Source organism: Pleurodeles waltl, chromosome 8 (assembly GCF_031143425.1).
Source record: "Pleurodeles waltl isolate 20211129_DDA chromosome 8, aPleWal1.hap1.20221129, whole genome shotgun sequence".
NCBI lineage: Eukaryota > Metazoa > Chordata > Amphibia > Caudata > Salamandridae > Pleurodeles > Pleurodeles waltl.
The window spans coordinates 1,500,966,000-1,500,982,090 of NC_090447.1; the positions used below are offsets into that span (position 1 = coordinate 1,500,966,000).

At 46.0% G+C, this 16,091-nt stretch overlaps 1 protein-coding gene across 11 annotated transcripts in view; it reads left to right on the forward strand.

The window, feature by feature from the left end:
- POU2F1 (POU class 2 homeobox 1) overlaps nucleotides 1-16,091 on the forward strand; it is a 511,154-nt gene that overhangs the window by 275,190 nt on the left and 219,873 nt on the right. For all 11 annotated transcript variants that reach the window (XM_069202748.1, XM_069202752.1, XM_069202754.1 and 8 more), the window contains one exon: nucleotides 6,543-6,716. In XM_069202748.1, the coding sequence (XP_069058849.1) occupies nucleotides 6,543-6,716 (174 nt within the window). The remainder of the gene's footprint in view (nucleotides 1-6,542; nucleotides 6,717-16,091) is intronic.

Here is a 16,091-nt window from a genome sequence, read left to right on the forward strand (position 1 = left end):
TGACTTGTGCGATGGGGTTAGCGTAGAGCACCCCCACCCAATCCATGTATATCCGTCCGAATCCCATACGTCGAAGTGTATCCATCAGGAAGGGCCATCCCAACGTATCTAGTTTTTCCAGCCTGCCACACACCAGACATGTTGCTGGCCACATGGGGAGAGTGCCTTTGTCACTCTGTGGCCAGGAACAAAGCCTGTACTGGGTGGAGGTGCTTTTCACCTCCCCCTGCAGGAACTGTAACACCTGGCGGTGAGCCTCAAAGGCTCACCTCCTTTGTTACAGCGCCACAGGGCATCCCAGCTAGTGGGGATGCCCGCCCCTCCGGCCACTACACCCACTTTTGGCGGCAAGGCTGGAGGAGATAATGAGAAAAACAAGGAGGAGTCACTCCCCAGTCAGGACAGCCCCTAAGGTGTCCTGAGCTGAGGTGACTCTGACTTTTAGAAATCCTCCATCTTGCAGATGGAAGATTCCCCCAATAGGATTAGGGATGTGACCCCCTCCCCACCGGGAGGAGGCACAAAGAGGGTGTAGCCACCCTCAGGGCTAGTAGCCATTGGCTACTAACCTCCCAGACCTAAACACACCCCTAAACTGAGTATTTAGGGGCCCCCAGAACCGAGGAAGCTAGATTCCTGCAACCTGAAGACAGAGGAGGACTGCTGACCTGAAGCCCTGCAGTGAAGACGGAGACACCAACTGCTTTGGCCCCAGCCCTACCGGCCTGTCTCCCCACTTTGAGAAAAACTGAAACAGCGACGCACCCCCCAGGGTCCAGAGACCTCTGAAGCCTCAGAGGACTACCCTGCATCTAAAAGGACCAAGAAGCTCCTGAGAACAGCAGTCCTGTTCAACAAACCTGCAACTTTGCAACAAAGAAGCAACTTTTAAAGACCACACGTTTCCCGCCAGAAGCGTGAGACTTTCCACTCTGCACCCAACACCCCCGGCTCAACCTGCGGAAAACTAACTCTACAGGGAGGACTCCCCAGCGACTGCGAGCCCGTGAGTAGCCAGAGTTGACCACCCTTGAGCCCCCACAGCTACGCCTGCAGAGGAAATCCAGAGGCTCCCCCTCCCCGCGACTGCCTGCTTCAGGGAACCAGATGCCTGGAAACCACACTGCACCCGCAGCCCCCAGGACCTCAAGGAACTGAACTCCAGTGCAGGAGCGACCCCCAGGGGACCCTCTGCCTAGCCCAGGTTGTGGCTACCCCGAGGAGCCCCCCCTGTGCCTGCCTGCATCGTTGAAGAGACCCCCGGGTCTCCCCATTGAAAACCCGACGCCTGTTTGCACTCTGCACCCGGCCGCTCCAGTGCCGCTGAGAGTGTACTTTCTGTGCCTGCTTGTGTCCCTCCCCCCTGTTCCCAACAAAACCCCCCTGGTTTGCCCTCCGAAGTCGCGGGTACTTACCTACTGGCAGACTGGAACCGGGGCACCCCTATTTCCATTGAAGCCTATGTGTTTTGGGCACCACTTTGACCTCTGCACCTGACTGGCCCTGAGCTGCTGGTGTTGTAACTTTGGGGTTGCCTTGAACCCCCAACGGTGGGCTACCTTGGACCCAACTTTGAACCCTGTAAGTGTTGTACTTACCTGTGAACTTAACATTTACTTACCTCCACCAGGAACTGTTGATTTTTGCACTGTGTCCACTTTCAAAATAGCTTATTGCCATTTTTGCCAAGACTGTACATGGTATTGTGATAATTCAAAGTTCCTAAGATACCTGAGTGAAATACCTTTAATTTAAAGTATTCTTGTAAATGTTGAACCTGTGGTTCTTAAAATAAATCAAGAAAATATATTTTTCTATATTAAAACCTATTGGCCAGGAATTGTCTTTGAGTGTGTTCTCCTCATTTATTGCCTGTGTGTGTACAACAAATGCTTAACACTACCCTCTGATAAGCCTACTGCTCGACCACACTACCACAAAATAGAGCATTAGAATTATCTCTTTTTGACACTATCATACCTCTAAGGGGAACTCTTGGACTCTCTGCATGCTATTTCTTACTTTGAAATAGTACATTCAGAGCCAACTTCCTACAGAACCCATTTTAGATCCACATGCTGGACACTGGTCTATACGAGTTCGCCAGCTACATGATGGTTTCACTGAAACTAGGGATGCTTGGTATAAAATATTTCATATTAATAAACATTCACTGATTCCAGTAATGGGTTTATTAATACATGCACCCAGAGGTGCTCCTTGAAAAACTAGCTTCTAGTGTGTTCACTGACTGGTCTGAACCTAGACAGATTTCTGACCTCCTGAGGTCACAGCCAGCACTCTCGGAGGCCAGGAACAAAGTCTGCTCTGGGCAGAGGTGTTAGTTCTTCCAGGCAGGATGGACAATTCAGGGTGGGAAGCTGCCTTTGTTATGAGACCCAGGTCTCTCCAGATGCCGGAGATGACCACCCCCCTGCCCTGACCTCACTTCTTGGTGGCAAGACAGGTAGGAAAATTAGTACGATTAGGAGGCGTGCCCACATCCCGCCAGTCGCACCCCTAAGGCGGACAAGCTGATGTGGACACCACTTTTCCAATTCCTCCATCTTGTTTTGGATTCAACTACTTAGGATGATGCCTATGTTGCACGCATGGTCTGTGAGTGTTTGTCTGAGTTCTTCTGGCCATCAGCTTTGGTCCGATATGGAAGTGTTCTTCCCAAAGATCAGTGCTTCTGTCTTGTTGGAGTCGATTTTAAGGCAGTTGTCTCTCATCCAGTGGATTACATTGGTCATGGCATTGCAGAAGTTGATTCTGGTGGTGGAGGGGTCTTCTGTGAGCGAGAGGATGAGTTGACTGTTGTCTGCGTAGGAAATTACGTTGAGGCTGTGGGGTCTGACTATGTTTGTGAGGGGGCCATGTAGGCTTTGAATAAGGTGGGTCTAAGGGATGATCCTTGGGCTGCGCTGCTTAAAATGTCCTTGTGTTCGGAGGTGAAGGGAGGCAGCCGGAGGCTCTGTGTGCGTCTTGTGAGGAAGGAGGCATTTTTGGGGGTGTTTTGCTGAATGCCGATGTTATAAAGTCTATTGATGAGGGTGTGGTGGTAAATGGTGTCAAAGGCAGCAGAGAGGTTGAAGAGGCTCAGGGCCACCGTCTCCCCAACGTCGAGGAGGGTTCTGATGTCGACTGTGGCATTGATCAGGGAAGTAAACAAACACACAGTCTCAATGCTGGGGTTGGCACAAAATCTTGATTAGGAGGCGTCAAGTAGGTGACTTTGTTCCAGCTATTCAGTAAGCTGTTTGTTGGTGGCCTTCTTGAGTACTTTGGCCAACTAGGGGAGCAGGGAGATCAGTCAATTGTTTTTGAGTTCCCTGAGTCAGTGGGTTGTTTCTTAAGTAGGGGTCTGACCTCTGTATTTTTCCAACTCTCCGGTAGGGCTGCTGTGGTGATGGATGTGTTGATGATGCTGGTGAGTTCTGTGCTGATAGGGTGGGTTCAGAGGTTGAAAAGGCAAGGAGGCAGGGATCAGTGAGTGCCCCGAGTGAATGGATGACATGATGGCTTTAGTGGTCTGAGAGGTGAGTGGGGACCAAGTGGTGGTCATTCGGCTGGTGTGTGCTGGTTGGTCATCCTGCTTGACTCTAAATTGGGCCAGGAGAGAGTGGCAACTGGAATGTCTGAGCATGAGTACACTTCCTTCAGGATTCCACTTCAGGTGGACCACCTGTTTCAACACCAGGGAATGGCCCTCTATTCGAATTTGCAAAGTTGACGCCTATGTACATGTGTGGAAATTGAGTGGTGGCAACTGACTGCTTGCTGCTAGGTGCCCTTGACGTAATTCACATAGGCTGGGCGCTTGGATGCATCTGTAGCCAGGAGTATGTTTTGTAATACTGACCCCACACAAGCAAAGCTGTTGGTTGTTCTTTTGTTTGTTTAATCTTTAGCCAAGCAAAGCCTTTCAGTGGCCATTATTAAAGTTTATTTGTCAGCCCTTTTGGTCTCTCTAAATTTGTCAGTCCACCCATCCTTGTTAAAATCACCTGTTTAAATGAGATTTATTAAATTTTTGACCCACATGTTGCCTCCCAAAGTTTGTAATGCCAGGGTGGGATTAAAGTTTGGTGTGGATGTTTCTCATTTTTACACCCTTCTCACAGTGTCTCCTGACTTTAAAGACAGTCTTGCCCATTGTGGTTGTCAGCTCAAGGCATAAGTGAACTTCAGGCACTTTCGTTGCATCTGCCCTACACCATCTTTTTGCAAGACAGGTTAGTGCTGAGGACTCTGGTGAAATCATTGCCAAAAGTTGTGACTCCTTCCACTTTGAGCAATCGATTACTCTACCAGTGTTTTTGCTCCCCCTTTTTCCCTTGGAAGAGTGAGAAAGGATCCATTTGTTGTACCTCAAAAGGGCCTTTTGCATTTACATTAATTTTACCAGTGACCATCGACTATACAATTCACTTTTTGTGGAGTATTTTTGAGGGAAGGCTGTGCAGAAGAGGACCATGTTGAGGTGGTTAGTCCTTCCTATTGAGGTAAGCTGCGTACTGGCAAAGTAGCAGCCTCCAGAAGGACTGACAACCAATTCCTTCAGGGATAAGGCTACTACTACTGTGCTGGCACACGGAGTGTCTGTCTTGAACATCTATCATACTGCAACATGGGTGCCAGGGTGCACATTCATGAAGCAATACTTCCTTTGCAGCCAGGTCCGGGTTGAAGGGAAATTTCTCATTTGTGCGCCACCAAGTAAAGTGTCTTGATCTTATTAAAATCTTTGTTTCATATCACTTCAGAATTGCAAAAAAGCTTATTTTTTTTACTTTGCTAATTTGTTAAATGTTCATTTACTGGTAGTTACTTTTTGTTGTGTGTTCCTTTCACACACACTGTACTTCAGCAAGATTATCACATATTTCACTCCACTTTTCTTTCTCAGTCTGGAATGTGAGAGGGGTTTCTAAACGCCAATCCCCATGGTAAAAACATAATCATCAGTAAGTCAGAAGACATAGCTTGACATTTGATATATGTCTTTGAAGCACTGCATATGTGTCTAGATAACTACAAAATTTAAAGGCTTCTTTATTTGTTTGGATTTTTGCTACACTCCAAAAATCGGCTTGCAACCTACAGTTTGGGAAGCAGTGCTCCAAATGAGGAATCTGTAGTTGGTGATTCACTGGATTCATACATCCACTTCAGGAATCTTTGTTTGACCTCGTAGTCACAGGTGCGATTCCTGGTGGGTACACTCACTCTTTCATCCGTCTGCATTCAATAAAATGAGTACCATTTAGATAGGTAGCAATAAACATCTGTTATTTCAGCATCAAAAATTAAAAATACATGTTATGTATGTTACGCTATGTTATGCTATCCAGTAGAAAGAGCATTACTGAAGGTAAGTAACTTGTTCATACAAACCCACCCGACCAAACAATAAGATTCCAAATCTTGGGAAGGTCTTGAGTGCTTCCAGATGATGGCCATTTTCCAGTCCCAGTGACCACTACAGTCAGTCATGTTTTGGGAGTCCCAGCCAGTCTTGGCTTTGGTTATGGATAGTTAGAAAAATCATGGGCCACTTAACCCCCACCATGTTCCAACTGAGGACCCCAAACCTTCCTGGTAAAGTTTAGAGGTGTATTATAAAGCTGATGGGCATGTTTGTGTAAGTGATCTGGAACACCTATGCTCTTAGCTGTATGCAACACAGATAATCCTGATCTGTTGTGTTACAGGAGCCTCCATTCACCCTTAATTATGCAAATCTAGAGTATGTTGACTGCTACTTTTGTGGTAGCGTAGAGTTGGTCATGTGCTTTTACTTATCTAGGGTGCTTGATAGTGCACTCCTTCCAAAACCAACCACCACCCCTTTACAGGAACTTAATTTCTTTCCAGACGTCACTCCTTTATGAGTAACAGTGTCCCCACACATTAGTACATATCCTCTTAATTACCAGCATCTCCATGCCAATCCCAACACATACCCCACTGGTATTTAAAGATTTGTGGTATCAAAGTTATTTGATTTCATATAGCATTCAGGCAACCCTCCTTATAACGTTTCTTCACATGTAGATGGTTACTGTCTGCATAATATGTTATGAAAGTGAGGGGACATGCAATTTCACATCACTGAAATAATCTCAACTATTGTAAATGTATGCATTTTTGGGCTTGGAGATGCTGGGTATTGCATAACTTATGATAAGAATATTCAATTGAGGGAAGTATGGCAGCTAGGATACAGAAATTGTTGGCAAAGGCTTGTGGTTTCTCTTTATGTAGTTTGTCTGTTGGAGGGATGCCTCTGTTTGACTCTGCTTTCGGTTGAGACATCTTGTATATTTTCACCAAAGAAAGTTTTGCTTTAATTATGGAATATGTTCACACCCACTCCCAAATGAACTTTTAAAATGTTGTTAAAATTGTATGTTGCTTAATATATTACATGTTTAATGCCGACAGTTACTTTAGATTGATTTTTCCACCATGTCAGTTACTCTCCCCTGGGGACCAGTATTGCTAACATATTTTTCCCTTTTTATTTCAATGAACAGCCAGCAACCCCAACACGCACAATAGCAGCAACTCCTATTCAGCCCCTTCCACAGAGTCAGTCTACACCAAAGCGAATCGACACTCCCAGTTTGGAAGAGCCCAGTGACTTGGAGGAACTTGAACAGTTTGCCAAGGCTTTCAAACAAAGACGAATTAAATTGGGATTCACTCAGGTAACATGGAATTTTGAGTGGAATAGTGAGCCGACCAGTCAAACAGCTTTCAACTACCTGTTTGTGAAATACCATTTATGGGCTATACCAAAAGTTACAGTGGGCTTATGGTCATCTCATTGCTTACAATCGGTAGTTGTTCCTATCACTTTTTCTCCTTTCCTACATCCTCTTGTTTTTGTCCCTCCCTTGGAGCATAGCTTCTGCATCAGCAAAAAAGCATTGGCTATGCCAGTAGTTCGAAAAGGCGTAGCATTTGTACTTTGCCAATGCTTGCTGCATCATGCTGCTGTGCCTAGTAATGAATTATATCAGTTGTATTATAACTTGTTACATAACCCATGAGATTTTGTTAAACTTGGCTACTAGAGAGGTTCCGTGCTTTGCTTTTCAAGAAATATGTTAATTTTCTCGTTGTTTGAGAATATAGAAATTCACATTAGAGTGCTTTAACTGATCAGCATTACAGAGGTTCATTCCATTTTAACAATATTGTACCTTAGATTAATTGAAAATAACTAATCATCATACTTTATATTATTTGACTAACTTGAACTTTACTCCTTTTATTTTAGTTTATATGCTTTTGATATGACTTAGCTTTGTTTACTGCAGATTTCCCTATTAGTATACCTACTGCTGATTAAACGTTTGAAATGGCACAAAATGCTTTGAGTTTGATGGGACATAGAGCAGGCTTGATCTTGAAGGATTTATTGTTTAACAATATGAAAAAAGATTACTTGTGAAATTTAAATGAAAGCTCAGAATGTTTGATTTATCTAATTTTTGGGAGTAAGTGCATCAAGTGTAATAAATTGGGATCATGATGTTTCTGTAGGATGCTGAAACCCTAGACTAAGACCCTGGACCTTGCAAGCGCATAGATACCCTCACCGGTCACAAATTGCGCTCTACAATTCGACTGATTGATTGATGGTAAGATGTCAGAGTGCACGGTCATATCTGCCCAATTCACCAGATTTGTCTACAAGTAGGACACAGTAGGAGTGCTGTGTGCCAGAGTACTATGCCAATGCACTTAACATTATGAAGGAATTAAAGAATAGAAAACAATGAAAGAAAAAAAGGTATTTCTGGTGTGCACATACTGGTGCATATGAAGAAAAACGTTCTTGTGGTTGGACACAGATCCGTTGCTAGATACTCTAGACTCGAGACATTGGTCTCCAAGCTCTTTTTAACACATCCTTCTCAAAAGAGTTTGATCGTTTAACAATCAACTGCAAACCTAAACCCACGTGCCTCCCCCACCCACTTGATTCATAATGGCTTCACACCATGGGTTTTTGCTTTTGACTAAGTAGCCCTGCACACTGCCAATGCCACATGCCTATGCCACATACCTTCTTGGATGTTATATGCAGGCCTTGTAGGTATCACCAGGGTGTCTGTGAAAGCTTTCTGGATCACATGACGGAACCTTTCTCTGTTATGGTGATATATAGTCAAGATGCCTCTAAGTAAATCCTCATATTGTCTTGGATTTGCCTGACATACTGGCCCATGCGTGGCTATGTAGGTCGCCCTTTGCAGTCAGGCCTGTTTGTATTCCATAGACTTTTAGGAAGATATCCAGGCTGCTTATGTGCCATTAGAAGGGCAAGCAGCTACTTGATGAGGAAGCTGACTCTTTGCTGGAACAGTTCAAATTTATCCATGCCACTGCTTGTATGTTATGCCTAGCCTTCCCATTTCAAGCCAGACAGTTCCAGCAATAGTATCATGCCTTTGAAGTTTTTTTTAGGGGCCAACCCTCACAACAGCCTCAAACTTTCCATCCTGGTCTTTTCAAAGAAGCGGTGAACTTAAGGTACTTTTCCAGCAGCAGTCTTCCTCATATTCCCTGGGTCTTATGCTTCAAATCCGCTTGAATTTGACCTCCCTCTACCATCATATTCCATTATTGAAAGGGATCTATAATTTTGCGACAAATTGATAGGCTATCACAATAGACCACTAGGAGATCAAGCTTGCCTGTAGTGCTCCCTCTCACACAAGCACCTTCTGCAAGGACGTGCTCCCAGTCGTATGGCTCCATCTTGGATGCAGAGGTTCTCTCTATTTTGCACAATAAGCTATTAAAGTACTGCCAGTTGAGGAGAGAGTCTATGATGTTATTCCCTTTACTACTTGCTTACCAGGAAGGAGAGGATCTGGGGCCAATTAAGAGCATGACTCTTGAACCTCTTTTTCAGGACACGTTCAAAATGTTGTCCCTAATTCAGGTCCTCCTGCCTCTCAATGCTTAGGATAAGATGTGTACCTGATCTCTAGAACACCTGCTTTCAGGTCCCAATTCTGCCTGCTCACAGATACTACCTCTGCTTTTTAGAGGTGTCGGCACTATCAATTATCAGTTTTGCATTTTATCTTTATAAGCGCTCCACAAGTATTCACTAAAGTGTTGACTGTGGTGTCACCTTCTTTTAGATCAGGAATCTATGTATTTCTCTCTTGGGGCGACAGGTTGGTGCACATGATGGAGATTGCACTTCATCGTAGCAATCCTTGACACAACCTACATCAGAGCTTTTCCTCCTCCTCAGATGATCGCTAATATTCAGGATATGATTCTGATGTTTTGTGATTCAAATCCAATCCAAGTCCTCTGCTTCCTGTGATGACCACTTGGTTCTGCATGACAGGCATCAGACGAGATCCTTTTAGTAATCCCTTGGTGACAGTGGCTGTAGCATCAGAGAAGTCTCTACGATCATATGGAGATCTGCTCTGTCCTCTTATATCTTCATTGATGGGTGTGTCCCTCCAGCCTCTCTGTGGGTCATCCTTTTAGTCCTTCAGAGAAAGCTTTGTGTTATGGTGGTAGGCTATGCAATGGGTCATTTTACTGGTGGCATCTCATTTGTCAGGCACTATGAACGTGAAGGTGGTTCTTTGAGCTGCCTGTTGCTGCAGTGTCATGAATGACGAGCTCCACCTTGAAAGAATATGAGCTTCTCCCCTTGGGGCATCCTTCCATGTACTGTTATATAAAGCTCTATATAGGAGATACTCTCTGTACTGTGCCTTACACTTAACACTGCTTGGTTCCCACTGGATGCCTTCATGTTCAACTGGTTGCAAAGCCTGCTCTAGGCATTCTCTCCAACCCCTTGTCTTTTGAAGGTCCTCCTTATAGAAGTTGAGATAGGTCATTGCGGGATTTGGGAGTTAGGGAGGGCCTTGAGTAGAACCTTACATGCTGTAGAAATTCAGCATTATGCTCACTTATCCCCTCCAACAAAGAAAAGATCTGGGTTCGCAGGGCAACAGGTGGGTCCTCCACCCTGTAGTAAAGTGCCTCTTTTTGATATGGTTACCTCCCACTTTCTGCCTGGTTCATGATGTGATTTCGACTGAAAGTGCACTGGTTTCCTGCTAATCAGGTCCCCAGTGCCAGAACTCTTTCCCAAAACTGCACGGTTGTTTACCCAATTCGCAAATCCTTAAGTACTCTCTGTAAGTCCCTAGTAAATGGTACCCCTGGCCCGGCGTGGGGCACTAAAGGTGGTCCCTAAGGGCTGCAGCACGAATTGTGCCACCCTAAGGGGCCCTTCACCTAGCACATGACAGGCTGCCATTGCAGACCGCGTGTCATGGTGCAGACAAAAGTAAAAACACGTCCCTAACACTTCATGCAATAAATGTAATTCACCCCGCTAGAAGGTCTCACAGCCCTAAGGCAGGGCGCATTACATTGCATGTGAGGGCATATCTGAACGAGCAGATATGCCCCTGCTATGCCTTTGTCAATATTCTGACATAGTAAGTGACCAAGAAAGTTTTTTTAAATGCATATGCTGGACACTGGTCAATACGAGTTCCTCAGTTACATGATGGCTTCACTGAAGATAGAGATGTTTGGTACCAAACATCTTGTATTGGTGAACATACAATGATGTCACTGTTGGAATTACCAAAACATGCACCCAGAGGTGCCTTCTGAAACCGTACCAGCCTCTGGTGTGCTCAGAGATTGGGTTCTGCCAGCCTGCCACCCAAGACACAGTTCTGGCCCACTAGGGCTAGACCATTTTGGTTTCAGGAGGCCCAGAACAAAGGCCCTTAAATCCTGGATTTAGGGGCGTTACAGGGGTCAGAGGGCAGTAGCCAATGGCTAATGTCCCTGAGGGTGGCTACACCCTTCCTGTGTCCACTCCCTTGGGGAGGGGTATGCAGACTATCCCTATTGGTCCCTGTCCTCCAAACCAAGATGGAGTATTTTGCAAATAGGGGGTCACATCAGCTCTGGACACCTTAGGGGTGGTCCCAGCTGAGGTTGTCACTTGTCCTTGCTTTCCCTAATTTTCCCGCTGGACTTGCCGCCAGAAGTGGTACATTATACATGCTGCAGTCCTTGTTGACATTCCCTGACCACTGGGCCCTTGGTACCATGGGTACCTTTTACAAGGGACCTAACTGTGTGCCAGTTGTGGAAACAATGGTACCGTTTTTGGGCAGGAACACTGGTGCTGGGGCCTGGTTAGCAGGATCCCAGCACAGTCTTTCAAGTTGGCATCAATATCAGGCAAAAAGTGGCTGGTAACCATGTCAAAAAGGGCACTTTCTTACAACCAGTCACCTCTGAGCTGTGGAGCAGAGAACCAAAGATGCCTATCTGTGCCCGAGCATCGTGACCCTGAGCCCTGATGTTGGTTCAGCCCAACTGGCTTCCTTGCTGGAGCCTGCAGCCTCTTTTTGCAGTAATGGAACTCCATATGGAACGCATCGGGCACCCAACTCTGTATTGCACTCTGCACCTGGCCACCTCCGTGCCGCTTAGGGGGTGTACTGTGGGTGCTGCATTGGACCTTGCCCACTACTTACCTTAACCCCAAGAGATTGGTCTTGTTTACTCTACATGTTTGTAGAACTTGTTTTTCCTCCCATGGTTTAACCTTTCAGTACTTGGAAATTGCAGTCTCCACTTTTTAAAGTGACAAGAATTCCCATTAAAAAATATGCTTAGCTGAATGATTTTTCTCTGATGCCTAAACATGTATTACGATACTTGCTATTTTTATAAATTGGTGTGGATCTCCTTCTTGAGTCGTGTGTTTCATTTATTGACTATTGTGTGTATATGTAGATGTCTTGCGCTCCTCTGTGTTAAGCCTAAGGCTGCTCGACCACACTACCCTAAATAGATCACTTTGGGATTGCATAGGAAGCCCTGTCCACTCGCTGGGGAGTCCCTAGACCCTTTACATGGTAGTCACATACCACATAAAGTCAGCTTCCTACTTACTCTTAGCAGGGTTGACACAAAAGTGGTGCAAGCTTCTGCCTCCCTCAAAGAACAGATGCCGCTGAGGAACCAGTACAGCAAGTTGGCTTAACCCACAATAAGCAAGTGCAACATTGTCAGAGTAGAGAAGCTGATACGGTTTATAGAAGTGTGTTGAGGAAATAGGAAATTATGGGAAAATGTGCAAAGTTTAAAAACACAGTCATCTGACTTTAAGCAAAATCTAATCATAGCTGGAAGGTGGCCTCATGTCACACTCTAATTCCTCAGATAGCGCTATTTTTTTTGTAAGACATTTGCCTGCTGGCTGTAAATCTTTAGTCCCTACTTACAGCATTAGAAGGAAAATGGTAGGTCCCAGACAATAACTTGTGTAACCAGCTAAAAAGGCAGGATGGGTTTAAAGAGTCACATATGACAGGGCAGTGTCTCATTTTCAGACTTAAAATGGTTACAGCAGCACTCTGTAAGACAAAGTTGCGTTTATCTGTTGCTTGCCTTCCACGCGATGTTTCTCTGGGGAAGTAAAGAGGAATCTATTTTCCAGACAAATCTCAAGTCCGTGGCATGTGTAGCTATATATACAAATGCTATGCATACTCCTGCCGTCTAGTTTTGGGCTCGAACATGTACAACTTGTTTTTCTTGAAGAAAGTCTTTTGAGTCACAAGGTGTAGTGACACCTCCTTTCAGTGGTACTGTGCATGAACATAAGCTTCATCTTCAGATTGTCCCCCCCACCCCAACCCGCATATGATTGGGACGTGCTTCGTCAAGGCTCTGATTTGATTTGACACTGTGTGGCGACATTTTGATGGGGCCTCTTGATCTTTTCTTTTCGGTTCATACCGCTGAAGATCAATCACAGCACCCATGACTTTTCCTCATCAACAAAACTTTGAAGATGTCCCTTACCCACAGGAAATGCAGGAGGACCCATGGGAGGAGTCCCTCGCCTTCATTCAAGTAGCTCCCATATGGGCCAGACAGCCCTGGTTTACAACCCTCCTAGAGCTTTATTTGGTACCCAGTCAGAAGCTCTCCAACAGGCTGGTCCTTCTCATGCAACAACAGGACGCTTGGCTACATCCCAACCCAAAGCAACTCAGTCGATCCATTTGGCTCCTGAAATCCTAGAGTTTGGGTATTACAGTTTACCCCCGAGTGTATGGATATCTTCAACCCACCGCTGGGGCTTGTAATGCAGCCACGTGGAAACAGTTTGTACATTACTTCATTTCCAAACACATCAGTTCTCTAAAACCACAGGTACAAGACATTGTCTGCTATCTTTTCCATTTACAAAAATCAAGTCTAGCTTATACTTATAGTTCAATTCACTTACACTTAGCTGCAGTGCACACTCCTCCCTGTTCAGAAACCTTTTAATTAAAGCTTCCATGGTGGGACTCAAAAGGGTCATCCCTTCCCCATCCTGGAATCTTAACCAAGTTCTCACAAGGTTGATGGGGACTCCCTTCAAACCCCTTCATTCATACACCTTGCAATTCCTGTAATGGAAAGTGGGTATTACCTCACGTAGATGAGTAAGTGAGTTCCTAGTGTTGACCCTAAAAGAACCTTTTTTTCAAGATAAGTGCTGACAAAGTAGTTCTTCGTACCAATCCAAAGTTCCTACTTAAGGTAATATCATTTTTTCACCTCAATCAAACCTACCACTACCAATGTTCTTCCCACATCCAGCCAAAGTAGCAGAAATGGCACTTTATACACAATGTTAAAAGAGCCTTAATGTACTATAAAGATAGGACACAAGCTTTTCATAAGACTCAACAGTTGTTTGTGTCCTTCTCAACCCCCTGTAAAGGTTCTGCTGTGTCAAAACAGGTAATAGCTTGCTGGCTAATCAAATGCATACATGCATGCTATGCCAAAGCCAAAAGGCAGCTTGCAACACTTCCACGTCCACATTCCTCACCACACACCCTTGCTAAACATTACAGTGTGGATGTTCTAGCAAAATAGCAAGCCCAGGAAGGCAAGCCTGTCCTACGTACACTCTTCCAGTGTTCTGCAACATCCCATGGCTAACCACAACCTTACAAGGGAGACTGATTTATAGTCTATGCATAGCGTGTGTATCTGTAGCTACACATGCTACAAACGGAGTATGTTACCCTGTGTAGGAAGTTGGCTCTGTATGTACTATTTCAAAGTAAGAAATAGCATGCACAGAGTCCAAGGGTTCCCTTTAGAGGTAAGATAGTGTCAAAAAGAGATAATTCTAATGCTCTATTTTGTGGTAGTGTGGTCGAGCAGTAGGCTTATCAGAGGGTAGTGTTAAGCATTTGGTGTACACACACACACACAGGCAATAAATGAGGAACACACACTCAGACAATTCCAGGCCAATAGGTTTTTCTATAGAAAAATATATTTTCTTAGTTTATTTTAAGAACCACAGGTTCAAGATTTACAAACAATACTTTAAATGAAAGGTATTTCACTTAGGTACTTTAGGAACTTTGAATTATCACAATAGCATCTACAGTTTGGCAAAAATGGCAATAAGCTATTTTAAAAGTGGACACAGTGCAAAAATCAACAGTTCCTGGTGGAGGTAAGTAACTTAAGTTCACAGGTAAGTACAACACTTACAGGGTTCAAAGTTGGGTCCGAGGTAGCCCACCGTTGGGGGTTCAAGGCAACCCCAAAGTTACAACACCAGCAGCTCAGGGCCGGTCAGGTGCAGAGGTCCAAGTGGTACCCAAAACACATAGGCTTCAATGGAAATAGGGGTGCCCCAGTTCCAGTCTGCCAGCGGGTAAGTACCCGCGACTTCAGAGGGCAGACCAGTGGGGTTTTGTGGGGCACCGGGGTGGACACAAGCAGGCACAGAAGGTACACTCTCAGCGGCCGGGTGCAGAGTGCAAACAGGCGTCGGATTTTCAATAGGAATCATTGGGGAGACCCGGGGGTCTCTTCAGCGGTGCAGGCAGGCACAGGGCGGGCTCTTCGGGGTAGCCACCACCTGGGCTAAGCAGAGGGTCGCCTGGGGGTCGCTCCTGCACTGGAGTTCGGTTCCTTCAGGTCCTGGGGGCTGCAGGTGCAGTGTGGGTTCCTGGCGTTGGGTTCCTTGAAGCAGGCAGTCGCGGTCAGGGGAAGCCTCTGGATTTCCTCTGCAGGCGTTGCTGTGGGGGCCCAGGGGGGGTCAACATTGGCTACTCAAGGGCTCGCAGTCGGCGGGGAGTCCTCCCAGTAGAGTTAGTTTTCTGCAGGTCAAGCCGGGGGTGTCGGGTGCGGAGTGGAAAGTCTCATGCTTCCGGCGGGAAACGTGTGGTCTTTAAAAGTTGCTTCTTTGTTTCCAAAAGTTGCAGTTTCTTGAACAGGGCCGCTGCTCTTGGGAGCTTCTTGGTCCTTTAGATGCAGGGTAGTCCTCTGAGGCTTCAGAGGTCGCTGGACCCTGTTGGATGCGTCGCTGTAGCAGTTTTCTTCGAAGTAGGGAGACAGGCCGGTGGGACTGGGGCCAAATCAGTTGTCGTCTCTGTCTTCACTGCAGGGCTTCAGGTCAGCAGTCCTTCTTCTTCTTTAGGTTGCAGGAATCTATCTTCTTCGGTTCTGGGAGCCCCTAAATACTCAATTTAGGGGTGTGTTTAGGTCTTCTAGGGCAGTAGCCAATGGCTACTAGCCCTGAGGGTGGCTACACCCTCTTTGTGCCTCCTCCCTGTGGGGAGGGGGGCACATCCCTAATCCTATTGGGGGAATCCTCCATCTGCAAGATGGAGGATTTCTAAAAGTAAGACTCGCCTCAGCTCAGGACACCTTAGGGGCGGTCCTGACTGGGGAGTGACTCCTCCTTGTTTTTCTCATTATCTCCTCCAGCCTTGCTGCCAAAAGTGGGGGCAGTGGCCGGAGGGGCGGGCATCTCCACTAGCTGGGATGCCCTGTGGCGCTGTAACAAAGGGCGTGAGCCTTTGAGGCTCACCGCCAGGTGTTACAGTTCCTGCAGGGGGAGGTGAGAAGCACCTCCACCCGGTACAGGCTTTGTTCCTGGCCACAGAGTGACAAAGGCACTCTCCTCATGTGGCTAGCAACGTGTCTGGTGTGCGGCAGGCTGGCAAAAACTAGTCAGCCCACACTGG